Here is a 16,792-nt window from a genome sequence, read left to right on the forward strand (position 1 = left end):
CCTTCCCCCCCCCCCATATCATATACACCTTACACCTATACAATGGTATATATACATTATATCAAAACTAGGGGAAAAAAGAAATGATTAGTAATATCATATGCTTCAGAAACTGAAGATTAAACTATTTCTTTAATAGTTTAAACCAAATTAAGTTTGGTTAATAGTTTAAACCAAATAGTTTAAACCAAATTAAGATGGCATAAGATAAAATAGCTATTTGACATAGTAATGACTAAACGTAAATTAATGAATTAAAATAATTAAACAAATGTTAAAATTTCAACTGGGTAAATTTGAAGATCTAATTGACTTTACTCAGCAATTCATGAATTGGGCAGTATTCCATTTAACAATTAGAAACTCTAAAGGACTACAGAAAGGAAAACAATTTTTAATACAGGACAAGGAAGTCACACACATACACACAAAAGGATCATTTCAGGCAAGATTTCACCTCCCTTTGAAAGACAAAAGGGTCTTATGAGGTGGATTACCTCAGTGGTGCTAACCAGAAACTCCAGACTGACCTGTTAAGATTATATTCCTGGGGAAGGTTGAAATTGCAGTTAGGTTGAATATTAAGCTCTGGTTTGGTGACATGGGCCCAGCACAAGTAACTCCATTTTGAACTGGTAGTTTCCTTTAGTATTCCCCTTTTGATCACGCTATCACCTTGATTGAGAGATACGATCGCAATTTAAGGCATCAGCACCACTTGCAGCTTTTGTTGTTCCTTTGTGTGATATCCATGACCTAAGTCATGACATTTGTGCTTAATCTCTGTGACAGTCACAGGTCTCAGTTCTAGGTTCATATTCCTTAAGTCTGTCATTCTTTTCACTTTTCTGATCTAGTCCTAGGGAGATCATTTGCTTGATAGTTCAAGGCTGCAAACATACACTTAAAGTTTTTGAGAGAATACAACATAGTAGGAGATTTTTATGATTATAACAAATAAGTCCAATGTTTGGACTGTACTTTCCAACCATGGTCCCCAAGACCCAAACCAATCAAAATCAAGTAAGTCAAAGAAAGACCCCACTAAAGGAGTCATCTTTTTAAACCAAGTGGCTTACTCAGTGATCTTATATAACTGAGTTTCAGTTTCCCCAGAAATGTTAGTCCAGGTGCAACAGGTAGTGTTGGCCATAGCACAAACACCTCCCTGGTCAGTTAAAAGATAACCAAGGGCTGTCCTGTTACCAAGAACAACTTTGGCCAGAGTCAAAGGAAGCTAATTTTGAGTCATGAATGCCTCCTACAAAATCCCTCTGACTTGACAGTTTAAATTTAGGGAGTTGACCAGTGAGGTATCTCAGTATGGGCAGTTAGAGGCACAGTTAAATAACCTAAGAGGCGTTATCCAATTATATGTTAGCCATTTAGGCCTTCATAGTCCCAGGGGGGATGATAACCACCACAGACAAAGAAAAACCCTGTTGGGGCACAAATCATTCCCATTAAGGAAGTCCTGTTAATGGATTAAATCACAAGGATTGCTGCATTTACCTATACACACCAAGGGTCAGTTAGGTTTTGTCCTAGCCTGAAATAAAAAGTTGTTCCAAATACCCCCTTAGCAATGGCCTGGGAGATACAGATGATGGCTTTATCTTTCCAGACCAGTGCCAAAGTAAAGGAAGAGAATAGAAGATGGCATGTTTAAAGTACGAAGTCTTGATCCAGTGTCTTGAGAAGAAGCAGTCTACCTTGCTGTCAGCTATTTCTCTTCTTGGTCAATTTGATTGGGAAGTCTCCATCATTTGCACAGGACTAGATGTCAGGCAGAGCCTTCTTCAGCTGTGAGATATGTATTTAGGGTTCAAGTCCCTGAAATCTTGCTGCCATCTGGGTAGTAAGGAGGTAGTAATAGTCCCTTTCAAGGAGATTCAAGGCAGTCTTGGTTCTTAATGTTCCAAATCAGAAGTCAGGGGAGAAAAATGGAAACATTAATTTGGACAGTTATAGCCAGATATTTGAAGAAATTAGAAGAATCCAGGACCTAGTCCAATCTATTGGTATGTAACAGAACCTCAGAGACAACAGGATTAGAATTTAATATCTACACAGGTTCAAACATAATTTTTCTCTCTACAATTACCCCCATTTTACCAAAGATAACCACAATAAAACTAATTTATATGCATTAGACTTGGCCTGATTAATTACATAAGAATAGCAAGAAAAGTGATTGACCATATAAGCTCTTTTTAAAATTACTTTGCTGGAAACTTGTAAGCAAGGTGTACCAGATTGATTTTTGCAAGGGGCTTTATTGACTCCCTTAAAGTCAACCTTAGTTCCTTAAGAGTGTCCAGTCATATATGAGTCTATGCAAACCTCTCTCAAATATGAAAATCCAATCAAAGCCTTGATAATATACCCAATATTTCCAATTGTGTGTCTTATTACAAGGAGACAGGTTGTTAATGAACTTATACAAATAACTAACTGTATTATCATGAAAAGAATACTCAAAAGAGTTTCCAAAATCTGAACCAGGTAGAAAAAGTAAATGTTTCATCATTGCTTATAAAGATATACTTTAGGAGTGTCGGGGTGGCTCAGTCTTGGTTAAACATCTGACTCTTGATCTTGGCTCAAGTCATGATCTCATGGTTTGTGGGATGGAGCCCTGCATTGGGCTCTGTGCCGACAAGCGCAAAGCCTACTTGGGATTCTCTCTCCCTCTCTCTCTCTGCCTCTCCCCCACCCAGATACATAAACTTTAAACATATATATATATATATATATATATATACACAAATTGTTGTAATATATATATTGTAAATATATATATTTACAAATTGTTGTAAATCCTACATAAGACAAAGATGTCCTTAAATCTGGAAAAGCAAAACATTATACAACAGCATTTCAAACAACAAATCATAAAAAGTTATGATCATCCTCCTCAGTTCATTCAGTTCCATGTTACTAATTCTTATTATACTTGAATCCAGTTTACTGTTAGTTTTGGAAATTCTTACCCAGTTCAGTTTTATGATCATAAAGTTATCAGAAATCTGTACTTGTCAAAAGCCCTTTCCTTACATCTCCTTGAAGATGAAGTATTTTTGCAGGAAACTATTGCAGAGTATCAGGGTAAAACAATAACAGTCTGTGAATGACAAAAGACTTGTAAAAATGTCCATTGTTGAAATCTGATTAAAGTTCACTGTAATGGAATTGACAAGGAAAGTTGGTTATTTCAGTAACATGGAATATTTTAAGATAATAAGTGGAATTATGACTGATAACACTATACCAAGATATATTAGACTTTGGGGATTTAGTACAACTTCTAGAAAACTTATATATTTACATAAATACAATAGAAAGAAAGCTTAGTCTTCTTACTTGACCAATACTTCCCACATAATTTAACATATCAAATAAGCCTAATTAGTTTAGCATCTCTTCTTTTTCTGGAGAGATAACAAGTCTTTTGGGAGGTTCTAGAAGCCCTCCAGAAAATCTCAAAGTTAGTTTGAGGTTGAAAAGTTAGTTCGCTTTGGAGAAGTTTGTAGGAATATGAAGAGGTTTTAAGATACTTTGTCAAATAAGATCATAGGTCACTGTGAAACAATACCTAGTTATCCGTTTAACTATGGTGACAAAGACTTCACAGACAAATACAGAAAGTAAAATAGTTATAAGTAAAACTTAGCTCTTCTAATAAAGAATGCTCAGCTTTCTTAAGTAATCAAAGACCTGATAAAAACAACACAGGAAATTATTTTAAGAAAACAAAATCTTTGCTTTCTAGGCAGATTACTTTAAAAGTTAAGAAAAAAGTTTGCTTAAATTTCCAAATAAGAGTGGACCAGTAATCTGAGAAAACTTTGCTCTATTAACAGAAAGAAAACCACATTCTAAGTTTGTACTAGCTTATTTTTTATATTAAAACTCTTTTACTTAATTAAATTTATTCTTTTTTTTTTTTTTTTTTTTTTTTAAATTTTTATTTGAGAGAGAGAGAACAGGGGAGGGGCAGAGAGGGGGGGAAGAGAATCCCAAGTCCCTGATCCGGGGCTCAGACTCACAAACCGTGAGATCATGAGCTGAGACAAAATCAAGATTTCGACACTTAACCGACTGAGCCACACAACAGCCCCTAAATTCATTCTAATCAGCCAACCCTGACCACACATAGAATGTGTTTCCCTTATTATTTCTAGCAATTTCAGTTACACATAGTAGAATTTTTAACCCTCGGAAACTTTTAATTTCTGGTGAAATCTAAGTAAGAAATTATAAATTGTCTTTTCCATTACCATTATATGAATTAGCAGACTAATAAATACTTTTTTATGACTTTAAGAAACATGTGCTTTCTCACAGAAGATTTGTCAGAGCAGCATAACACATGTTTACTAGTAGACCCACATACCTTTATAGTTCCTCTGTAAAAGGAAGTAAAAAGTGGATAAACCGATATTCAGTAATTAATGTTTCAGTATTTTATCTTACTTGGAAATAATATGAATAGTGAATGAATTTAACGCAACTCATCGTGTAACTTAAACCTAGCAAAACTTTAAAGTTCCAGGTTAAAAAAAAAAGATTTGGGAAAACTATTTAAAAATTCACCTAAAAACTTTTTATCTAATTTGCATCCATTTAATATACTTGTTCTTTACTGTGTTTATTTTTTATCATTTTTAAAGTTTATTTATTTATTTGGAGAGAGAGAGAGATGCAGAATGCCAAGCAGGCTCTGTGCTGAGGCTCTAACTCACAAATCAAATGATTATGACCTGATTGAGATCAAGAGTCAGATGCTTAACTGACTGAGCCACCCAGGTGCCCCTTTACTATGTTTAGTTTACCCACCAAAAGTTTATTAAACAAAGTCACCCATCAGCCCAAGCTAATTTTTCTTGCTGACAAATTTTGTAACAGATAACATTAACTCATTTGATTGATAAGCCCAGGTGGAATAAGACTTGTATGTAAGGATTTTATTCAATGTTGATATCTCTTAAGGAAGGTTTATTTTAATTAAATCAACAAAGTTAAGCTAACTTAAGCACTTATGTGATATGCATTCAGAAAGCATTTGGGTTAGGGGTGCCTGGGTGGCCCAGTCGGTTAAGCATCTGACTCTTGGGTTTTGCTCAGGTTACAATCTCACAGTTCATGAGTTCCAGCCCTGCATCAGGCTCTGTGCTGACAGTGCGGAGCCTGCCTGGGATTCTCTCTCTCCCTCTCTCTTTGCCCCTCCTCTGCTCTATCAAAATAAAAAACTTAAAAAAAAAAAAAAAAAAGAAAGAAAGAAAGCATTTGGGTTAGTTTCTATTATATTTTAACAATTTTTATGAATACTTTAAGCACTTATTTAAGTCCAGTTAAATAGAGCTTTTTTACAGACTAATTTTAGTAAGACCGTTCAGAGGCAGAAAATACCACACATCTATAACACACATATAATAGACACACATAAACATGTAAACAGAGACCTTATAACTTGTGTTTTTCATTTTTTTCTTGATAAAAATTACCTTCCTGAAGTTGTACTTTAACATGTACATCTCAAAGGCACCAGGAAAGAATACAAGTTACAAGTCATTTAAGATAAATAGGGGAGGTTTGGGGATTGTTTAAAATAAAAATAGATGCATTTTGTATTGTCTCTAGGGCTGCATTTCTAGTTTTGTAAAGAAGTGAGTAAATTTAAAGATCTAATTGGCTTTGTTCAACAGTTCATGAATCAGGTAGCATCCCATTTAGCAAACAGAAAAGAGCTTCAAAGGACTATAGAAAGGAAAGTTTTTAAAGGCAGGACAAGGAAGTCATAAACCAAAAAAAGAGGATTATTTCAGGAAAAGTCACCTCCCCTTGAGGAACAAAATGGTCTTAGTAGGCAGATTACTACCTCAGTGGTGCTAACAAATTCCAGACTTGACCTGTTAAGATTACATCCCTGGGGAAGGTTGAAACAGCAATTAGATCTGGAGAAACAAAAACATAGTTATGAAGGAACTTGTCTATTCTTTTTTTTTTTTTTTTTTTCCTTTTTAAAGTTTATTTATTTTGAGAGAGGGAGAGCATACAAGCAGGGAGGGACAGACAGAGAGAATCCCACTCAGGCTCCGTTCTCACAGCAGGACTCAGTCTCATGAACCTTGAGATCATGACCTAAGCCAAAACCAAGAGTTGAACATTTAACCTACTTAGCCACTCAGGTGCCCCGGAGCTTGCTGTTCTTGATTACTGGTTGCATTCTTATTCTGTAGGCACCAGATACCATTGAAGATTTTTAAGAGAAAGCAGAACACCTGTGTATTTTTTTTTAATGTTTCTTTTATTTTTGAGAGAGAGGGAGGGAGACACAGAATCGGAAGCAGGCTCCAGGTTCTGAGCTGTCAGCACAGAGCCCAATGCAGGGCTCAAATGCGTCAACCATAAGATCATGACCTGAGCCAAAGTCAGACGCTTAACCAACTGAGCCACCCAAGTGCCCCAACACCTGTGTATTTTAGTAAGCCCACGATGTTGGCATTTTGAAGACTCAGTTAGAGGTACATGAAACTAGAGACACACAGTTAAGAGACCTAACAGTATCCTGAGTGATAAGTAAAGCCTCAAACCAAGGCTATTGCAGTGACAATGGAAAAAAGAAATATAAAGATTGAGACTATGTAATTTAGTGGTCTATTTGGATGTGAAGGTTAAGGAAGAAAGAAATTAAGAATGCAGGTGTCCACCTTTGGTATATGCTGTTAGAGGAAAAGAAAAATTAGCCATGACACTTAATGGTGGTAAGGTAGACTTTATTCAAGGGGGAGCTATTACAAAGAAGTTTTATAGTAGGTGAGAAACATTAGGCTTATCTCCAAGTACAACTGAAAGAAAAACTGGGAATTAATAACCAAGGAGTAGTGTGCAGATCAGTGGATAAAAATTTACTGAGGGAAATGCTAGGGGTAAGGGAGGATTCTGTCTAAACCGACCTAATAGGGTTTATACTGAAGGCAGGTCAAGGTGATCAGATATCAACTGGGAGATGTTGGAGAATGAGGAACCTGATTAGATATCGAGGTTAGGGATTCTGATTAAACTGTCTTAGCATGATTCTTGCTAAATCTGAACAATATAGAGGACAAACACAAGCCAGAAAGAGAGGTCAGGGGCACCTGGGTGGCACAGTCATTTAGGTGTCTGACTTTAGCTCAGGTCATGATCTTGCAGTTTGTGAGTTCAAGCCCCTGTCGAGCTTTGTGCTGACAGCTCAGAACCCGAAGCCTGCTTCAGATTCTGTATCTCCCTCTCTCTCTCTCTCTCTCTCTCTCTCTCTCTCTCTGCCCATCCCCACTCATGCTCTGTGTCTCTCAAAAATAAATAAATATTTAAAAAAAGAAAGAAGAGTTCAGGAGAGCATGAATGGTTTGGTCAAGAAGAGGATCTTTCAGTGGTGATATTCTAGAAAGTTGATAAAGAATACAAGAGAAGGGTATAGAAGAATTTCAGGCTGGGGTATGCTGAGTTTCAGGTCTCTAGGACATCAAAGTGGAGAATGCCCTGTAGGAAGTTGAAGTTTGGACATAGTTGTAAATAAGTATCTCTTAGCATGTAGTAATTAAAGCCAGGAGATCTTTCAGGTGTGAAAATGAGAGAGAGACAGAAAGAGAAAACTTAGAAAAGAGAAAACTAGGAGCTTCCATGGTCATAGAAACCAAGGAAGGGAATTTCAGGAGGGAGTGATCAGCAACTACAAATGTTAGATAGATATCTAATAAGATTAAGTCTGAAAGGTGTTCATTGACTTTAGTAATTGAGATGTTACTGGTGATATCTGCAAAAGCAACTTCGTGAAGCAGAGGAGCCAGAAAGCATATTATTATAGACTGAAGTTTAATGGTAGTAGAGGAAGATGCTGTAGAATATGAATAGTCTACACTCTCTGAACTACCACAAATTAGACTATCACAAAAGTTTGAGTCTGAGGAAAGAAAATGGAATCATAGGAAGTGGTGTATGGAAAAGGTTTTCATTTTTGTGCAGTGGGGTTTTTTGGTGGGGGAGGGAGTTGTTTGGTTTTAAAGATGAGTGCGTTCAGGGGCGCCTGGGTGGCTCAGTCGGTTGGGCATCCAACTTGGGCCCAGGTCATGATCTTGCAGTTGGTGGGTTCGAGCCCCGCGTCAGGCTCTGTGCTGACAACTCAGAGCCTGGAGTCTGCTTCAAATTCTCTGTCTCCTCCTCTCTCTGCCCCTCCCATGCTCATGCTCTGTCTTGCTCTGTCTTTCAATAATAAATAAACATTAAAAAAATTGTTTTTAAGATGAGTGCATTCAAGGGAAAGATAGTAAAGTTTAAAAAATTATGATCAAAAAGGATTGATGGGTTTGAATATGGTTCATGAAGAACTTTGAAGGCTTGGGGTCCAGAAAAGAGCTAAATGTGTTGCTTATCTTGATGAGTAAAATGGGTGTCCTGCATCCTGAAACTGACTGGAAGGAAGAAGGAAAGGTCTCAAACAAATATTTTGGTTGGGTTGACTGAAGGCAAGAAGTGATGGAATTCTATTCTAGTGGCTTCTGTCTTCTCAATGACAGAAGAAAAAAAATCATCTAATTAAAGTAACTAATGATATCTTTTTTGCTTATAAACTGCTGGACAGATGCTTATTGAATGAATGAGTGAATGAATGAATGAATGAATGAATGAAAAAATACTAGAAGAAGTATGCCAAATATTAATAGTGGTTCTTTGGGATTGTAGTATTATTGGTAATTGTTATTTTCTTTAAGCTTTTCCTTATTTGCCACCATGGAAATGTATATTTTTGTAACTGGAGAGGGGAATGTTCAATTGATGAAACTTTAATAAAGCTTACATGTAAGGTAGAAGCTGCTCAGAGATAAGTAAACATGATTTTGACCAAACATGACAGCCTAGTGGAAGTCTGGTTATTTGGGTGTCCATTGGTCTTATTGCAGGCAAACTTAATGCAACAACTTGTTTAATTTAGTAGTTATTTCAGAAATAACATGTCTTTAGACTGGAAGTTTATAGTGTCAAGGCCAAGGGCAAATTGTCCCAAGATGTGTCATTTGGCATGCAGCTTATTTAGAGCTGAAAACATTCAAGGCCCAAAAGACTCAGAAACTTTGATCTCCATCCCCTAACTGCCTAAAAGAATTTAAAGGATCTGCTCCCAGAAGACAGCTATCACCACAGATAACTACAGTATAATATAAACTGGGGGTGGTAGACAGGGAGGAACTTAGCAAAGTCCCTTTGTTAAAATTCCTTTCTGTGTCCCATTGTGTCTGTGTGGCCCAGCAAACATTTGTTCAACAAACATTTACTCTTTTCATCTTCCCATGAATTGCTGTCCATTTCTTGAAGTCCCAGGCCCCTACCCTTATCCTTAGTTCAGGATAACACTCATACATCATTTTGCCTGTCTTTAGAATCTCATATCTTTGTGGATTCCCCATACATACGAAATTAAATTTGATTCTCTCCTGTTAATCGGTCTCATGTCAGTTTAATTCTTAGATCAGCCAAAAGAATTTTAATGGCAGAGAAAATTTTTTCCTGCCCAACAGTAGCTTCAGTAACTCCATCCTTTAAAATAACTTGAAAGTCAGGTGGTATAGAAAAGTCCTTGGAGTTAGTAGAACATGTAGTTTGGAGTTCGGGGCATATGCTGGTTGCATGATCCTAAGCGAATAGCATTTATTCTAGCCAATTCTTCTCATTTGTAAAATAGGAAAAGAATATTCCTTATTCTTTGATAATTGAATGTGAAGTATATGCAAGTTTTTTTAATAAATATGTAGTCATTTTACCATCCTATCTTTTACCAAATAACAATTGCTTCATTAAATTTTTCCCAAATATGTATATAAACATAATTTTTTTATAACTTCATATATGTATTGAATCGTTCTTTTAAGGAAGGATCCAGCAGGGCGCCTGGGTGGCGCAGTCAGTTGAGGGTCCGACTCTTGGTTTTGACTCAGGTCATGATCTCATAGTTCGTGAGTTCGAGCCTCACGTCAGGCTCTGCACTGATGGCTTGGAGCCTGCTTTGGATTCTGTCTGTCCTCTCTGCCCCTCCCCAGCTTGTGCTCGCTCACTCTCTCACTCTCTCTCAAAAATAAATAAACTTTAAAAAAATATATCCAGCTTATTTATACATTTTGATATATTCTGTTTCCTGCAAGAAATACCTTCTTGGTCTAGCTGGAAAACGTTCCGTATTAATTACTGGTATCACCTGGTATTAGCACTTGTTGACAGGAATTGAACTTTGGAAACACTTTTTTTTCTTTAGTTTTGGTTTCAACAGATCTTAAAGCTCAAAGTTGAATAAGACTAAATGTGGTTACTTTATTACTTTTTCGAAGGAAGCACTGACTAATAACCAGTTAGCAAACATCCAATGAAATCACTATTCATACTTCTCTTTTCTCCTAGAAAGTAAACAAATGGGAAACTAGATAGCTAACAAAATAGATCAAGTCTAAGTAAAGCTAGACTTCAAAACTAGAGGGCAAAAACAACTTATATGTACTAATAAATTAATATTAAAATGTTAAGAGTATATGTAATATGTATAATATTGTTACAGTATAGAGCTTAAAGACACTCCCACAGCTACTAGTGGAAGAAGTTATTGGTATCATTATTTTACTGGGAATTAAGCCACATTTTTTATTCCTAACCAATGCCATTCTGCATTTAAGTATTATATGTTAAAAAACATAAGTTTTTTTGTTGTTTGAAATTCCTCTTTGGAGAATAATAAATTTGGGGTATAAATGATAGGTGAGAATAACATGGTTCAGTTAGTAGACTTGATAATATGAAAGTTCTATAACTTATTAAGATGTTTTTGATGTATGGATGTGATTTCTCAACCAAACTTTTTTTCCCCAAGTTAAATACAATGATAACAGAAAGCAGGAGAGGTGTAAGAACTCTGAAAGAAGAAGTTCAAAAGCTGGATGATCTTTACCAACAAAAAGTTAAGGTAAGAACTTTGTCATAGTCTATATAGGTGAGCCAAACTATGTCATAATATTCACGTGTTCTGACATCTAACTGAATCTCTAAGCCATATCCTATAACTTGTGTTTTAGTCTCATCTTCCAAAGTTTATTTTAAAGAGTTATTTTGTTCTTTTAAAGGATTTTTTTCTGGAATTGGGCTGTTATATCCTAGAACATGTTTACTGTCTAATTAATATTTTAGACTTGCTTATAAGATTCTGCATGCTTGTAAGACCAAAACATGTTTTAAAAATAATCTCTTCTACCTTTTATAGAGATTTAGTGTTAAGTACTCCTAAAGCATAAACCTCCAGTAAGGCCTGTGTATGTGGGATAGCCTGTAAAGAGTCATTGCAAACTGACTATCTTGGCCAAATTTCAAAGACCATTTGTATGAAATCTAGAATGTGGGTTCATTTCCCACCGCCTCTAATTCATCCCCTTTCTGGCCAGCATTTTACTTAGGGAAGCACTCATATGACTGTTCATTACCACCTATCCAATTTAGGTGAAAATTTTAGTCATACCAATATTATTTACTTGGTTACACCAAAAAAGTAGCAGGAATTGAAAACTTATCTCTTGGCCTTGTACTGTATTATGTTTAGGGACTATACATTTTGTTAGGCAGGGTAAAATTTTTAGAAAATATGCCACGGTAATGTGATCTACATGTGAAATATGAGGCAATTGGTAATCATTTGTATTTTTTCATATGTTCTCCATGACAGTACCTCAGTTTATTCTCTTAAAGCACTTCAGTGAAAGGCTCTCATATTTCATTTTGAGAAACCTAAGAATTGATGACCCTGAGCTCCTTTGCCTGTGCATAATTAATACACTTGTGAAATAAAAGTAGTATGAAAGTGACCCACATTTTTGCCTATATAAAAGGCCTTTTTGATGATCATAGGAAAAATTCAAATCAGTATCATAAGATTTCCTATAGTACATACTTGAAAATACTGCTGAGTGAATTCTATACAGTCCTGTTGAGAAGGTCACATTTAGATTGCATTTAGGTTGACACTATAAAATTCCCAACGGAGCATTTTAAAGTCTCTTACATGTAAAATAGTACACATTCTGAGAATACAAATGGTGATGCAACCTGATTTTTTTCAATGCTTCACATATATATGGTACGTGGAGCATACATAGTATATGGAGTATATAGAACTTGAGTATCACAAACCACAAGGGTGGCTTTATCTTGATAGGAAGCTGAAGAAGAGGACAAAAAATGTGCCAATGAGCTGGAGTCCTTGGAGAAGCACAAGCACCTGCTGGAGAGTGCTGTTAACGAGGGCCTCAGTGAAGCTATGAATGAATTAGATGCTATTCAGCGAGAGTAAGTTTATGTCACCAAGATTTATAATGTGTATTTTCAGGTTAATTATTTAACTTTTTACTAGATCTTCATTTATTTGCTTTGATTTATATTATAGAGCTATTTGGGGGAGAAGGAGTAATGAACAGTACTTACATGAAAGCAGCTTATAACTTGAGATACTGTCCCTAAACAAATATATTCTGCAACTATTATAAAAAATCATTCCTTTTTAAATGTTTTTATTTATTTATTTTGAGAGAACACATGCGTGCAAGCAGGGGAGGGGCAAAGAGAGAGGGGGAGAGAATCCCAAGCAGGCTGCATGCTGTCAGCACAGAGCCTGATGCAGGACTCCATCCCATGAATAGTGAGATCATGACCTGAGCCGAAACCAGGAGTCAGATGCATAACAAGACTGAGCCACCCAGGTGCCCCAGGAATCATTTATTTTTAGATCTAATTAATAAATAACTTTTAAACCCTGAAAACAACATAAAATTTTAAATCAATTTAAATACTTTGGCTATTTGTTAGTATTTTTAAGATATGTATACTTTCTAGAGATCACATGTATTATATAGTAAACTATATACTATAAATCATACAATCGTTCTATAACGCAACTTGTGTCCTCATAATAGGCACCACAAAATCATGCAATAAAAAATCAGGATTTATAGGAAAATGGGGATTAGGGCACAACACTCAAAATCTCTGTCAGTGACACACAAACAAAAGATAGGAACCTAACAAAAATGTTAGCACAATTGTACACATTGTAAATGGTTAAGAAATACATAAATGCTATGATAAATATGACACTTTATCTTAAAAAGACTTGAAGTTTGCCTATGGAAATGAGCATTCAAAAGGTTGCAGCTTGTAAATTATTGAGATGGGGTGGAAGGAGGATTACCTAAAATCAGATGGAAAGTTTTTTTTTAATGTTTTTATTTATTTTTGAGAGAGAGTGAGTACAAGCTGGGGATGGATAGAGAGGCAGACAGAGGATCTGAAGCAGGCTCTGCACTGACAGACCCAGTGTGGGGCTTGAACTCACAAACCATGACCTGAGCTAAAGTCGGACACTTAACCAACTGATCTACCCAGGTGCCCCTCAGATGGAAATATTTAACACCAGATGTGGATGCATGTGGCTCATCACACAATGCAATGAACTGACAGAGCTGGTACACACACACATTTGTGGGCTAATGTGTTTTGTGTATTCCTTTGCATCTGGATTCAGCTGAGTACAGCTTTCTACGTTCACTTAGTGTTTCTCAAGAAGGTAAAGCATATAGGAATGCCTGGCTGCCTCCGTTGGAAGAGCATGCAACTCTTAATCTCAGGACTGTGCGTTTGAGCCCCACGTTGGGTGTAGAGAGTATAAAAATAAATAAACTTAAAAAAAAAAAAAAAAAGGAAGGAAGGAAATGGCATAAGCAAATACAAATTTTGCATTATGCTCAAATTGCTACATAATATATCAGTCCAGTTGGAACAAATACATATTTCCAAACAAGCAGCATAACTGTATATATTATGTTACATTTCTTAGAAGTTCTTCATTATCAAATTACACACTGTCAAGTTTTCTCTCTTGGTTTCCCTTATTTTAAACCTTACATAGGAAAAGTTTCAGCCACATTTTTTATTAACAGTAACTAAAATAGCAACATCCCTTTTTGAAAGAATATTCTGCCTTTCTGTATATAATTCTCTCGTGCAACCTATGTAAAATCAACATACCGAATAGGTAATCCATATGCTCTTTTTTCTAAAGTTTCAATAAAGGGGCCCTCAACTAAAAAAATTTCACTTTTAGGTTAGAAGTACAACCCTTCAGAAAATCATACCTCTTCATTTGCTTATTTGTAGTTTAGGGATAAAAAACTCAGCTGAAGTGTTTTTTGGCTTGCAGTTTTTGTTTTTAATTTGAATTTGCATGCCTAAAGGTAAGATTCCCACTCCCCCATTCAAATGTATTTAATGCCTTGCCCCTGAAAGCACTTAAGTTTACAGTCTTTTTGGAGATTCAATTAAGACCATTTGCTCCCAGGTTTTATATGTTAAAGCATGAGGTTTTGGTGCTGTATTGTTTTGTTGCTTGCAAAGGATCTTTGAAAATGTTTTTTGGTTTCAATGGTTGAGAAGCAAACAGCACATATACAATCACAACGTGGTCTTATTGAATGTGAAAAGAAGTGAGCTAACTAGGACTGATACATTAAGTTTTTTCCTAAGCAACACAAACAAGACTGTTTATTCTACAGATACCAACTAGTTGTGCAGACCACAACTGAAGAAAGACGAAAAGTGGGAAATAACTTGCAGCGTCTTTTAGAGATGGTTGCTACACATGTAGGGTCTGTAGAGGTAAGTGTATGAAGGTCTCTCCTACATGCTAAGAAAGCTTTTTAAAACGATATTTCCGTTTTGCTTCTACAGATACAAATGATAAATTGCACTTCTATGGAAAATATGTTCTAGTGAAAATTTATCAGAAGAATCTTGTTTAGTGGTATGGTAAGGGGACATCTGTGCATTTCATAAAATAATCTGTTTTTTTCACATAAACAGCATATAATGATATTTATTATATCATGATGTGCCAAGCCACATTCTGCATACAGAAAACATACCAACACACTTTAGAATCCACTAAAATGAAAGAACATGTGTTATGACAAATATTTTTCCTCTCTGTTAATTTCATGTAGAGTACCTATAAAATATTGAATAGAGTACTTAGGAAACATGAAGCATAGCTTAAAAGTTCAACAATAACACTATTCCTCCAATCTGCTGTACGGAGTCCAAAAGCCAAGGCAAATGCTAAACTTTAAAATTCCTGGGTAGTTTTTTAGATGACAATATATTTCCAATTGTGAATGGATTAAGAGGAAAAAAACTCATTATATCACATTGACAGTCTTCCATTTATTGAAAACAGAACATATGGTATTGTTACAGCAAATACGTGACACCCAGAAAGAGACAAGTGACACACACTTGGAAAATCAGAAAAGACTGTTTATTTTGCACCAGTGCTAGCCCTGCAGAGTCACCTGCAAAGGCTGAGCCCTGAGCCCTGGTGCTGGCCTTCTTTCATGCCTGGCTAGCTTCTAGGCACTTGGAAACATTCTATTGGCTGCACCGTGCGGTGGGGTACTATCGGTTGTACTACACGGGCAGCTGGCTGATGCAACTGAGGCAAGCAAGATTACAGAAGCCAAAAGCATGCAAGGGGAGTATCCAGTCTCAGACATCTGGCTGGCCCCTTTTTTATCTGCTCTTGCCCTCATTCCTTCTCATTACCCCCTCTTGATTCTCAGGCTTCTGTAGCCTTAGAGAAAATCAGTTTGTGGGGACCAGGGAACCCCTTGCTGTCACAGGAGGAGGGGCAAAAACCATTCTGGCTTCTTCCTGCTGAACAGGGGCGTCAAAGGGAGGGGTGTGATAGGTAGGGTTCTTCATCCAATGGGGAGTAATGACAGCTATAATGGTCCAACTGGAGCATCATCTGGAGTTTATAGCTTCTAGGCCAGAGGAAACAAACCTGGTTAGCATGTTCAGAATATAAGGACCAAACAGGAGGGCTATGAAAACCATTAGGAGAAGACCAGCTAAAGGGAGGATCCAGGATGCCCAGTTCCATATGTTGCTCCAAGAGTTCCATAAGTCTGCTAATTCTTGCCTCCATGTGATGATCCACTCCCTTAGTTGTTGGGCCATATCTCTCACTATCCCTGATTGGTTAACATAGAAGCAGCATTACTCATTTAGGAAGAGACACTGTCCTCCTTTTTCAGGAGTTAACAGGTCTAGCCCTCTCCTGTCTTATAAGACTACTGCTGCTAAGGAGTCTACTTGATCCTGTAAAACCACGAGACATTTGGCCACTCATTCTATGTCATCCATTAGGTCCTTGGATAATTTATGATAATAAGTGGTTGAGGAGTTAATAGGGTAACATTTACAGTTGCCTGTGTGATTGGAGTAGCTGCTTAAAGGGGCGGGGGGCCTGTGGAAAGCAGAGCCATCAGGCTCTGGCCAGACTGGGATTGGTATCATTGAGGAGGCGATGAGTTGTACTCAACATCTGGTGCAGACAAGGATCTAAATCAGGTGGTCTGCCCAATTCAAGTCTAGGCAAAGGCCAATAGGTTGGGTTAGCGGTGACCCAACAGGCATGGAGAACATCAGAGCAGATTGGATCAGGCAGCCCCCAATAGCGTCTTATTTTTATTTTTCCCATCCAGTAAGTTCTCCCATTCCTGTTAAGGTAGTGATCCTCCTGGTATTATAACATCTGTCTGGCAGGTGGGGATAAACAATGGCACAGAGGCATGGTATTATCTCATCTTTTATGGCCAGAGGAGCAAGAGAAGGAATGGGAATAAGGAAGGGAATATGAGCAGAGGAAGAGATAGTGGAGTAATAGGGC

The 16,792-nt window shown here is 36.7% G+C and overlaps 1 protein-coding gene across 2 annotated transcripts in view; it reads left to right on the forward strand.

Moving 5' to 3' along the window:
• The window catches only part of NDC80 (NDC80 kinetochore complex component), a 62,302-nt gene that overhangs the window by 34,831 nt on the left and 10,679 nt on the right, over nt 1–16,792 (forward strand). For both annotated transcript variants that reach the window (XM_049620371.1, XM_049620372.1), the window contains 3 exons: nt 10,898–10,990; nt 12,230–12,360; nt 14,619–14,721. In XM_049620371.1, coding sequence (XP_049476328.1) covers nt 10,898–10,990; nt 12,230–12,360; nt 14,619–14,721 — 327 coding nt within the window. The remainder of the gene's footprint in view (nt 1–10,897; nt 10,991–12,229; nt 12,361–14,618; nt 14,722–16,792) is intronic.

This window comes from Panthera uncia (assembly GCF_023721935.1).
Source record: "Panthera uncia isolate 11264 chromosome D3 unlocalized genomic scaffold, Puncia_PCG_1.0 HiC_scaffold_8, whole genome shotgun sequence".
Lineage (NCBI taxonomy): Eukaryota > Metazoa > Chordata > Mammalia > Carnivora > Felidae > Panthera > Panthera uncia.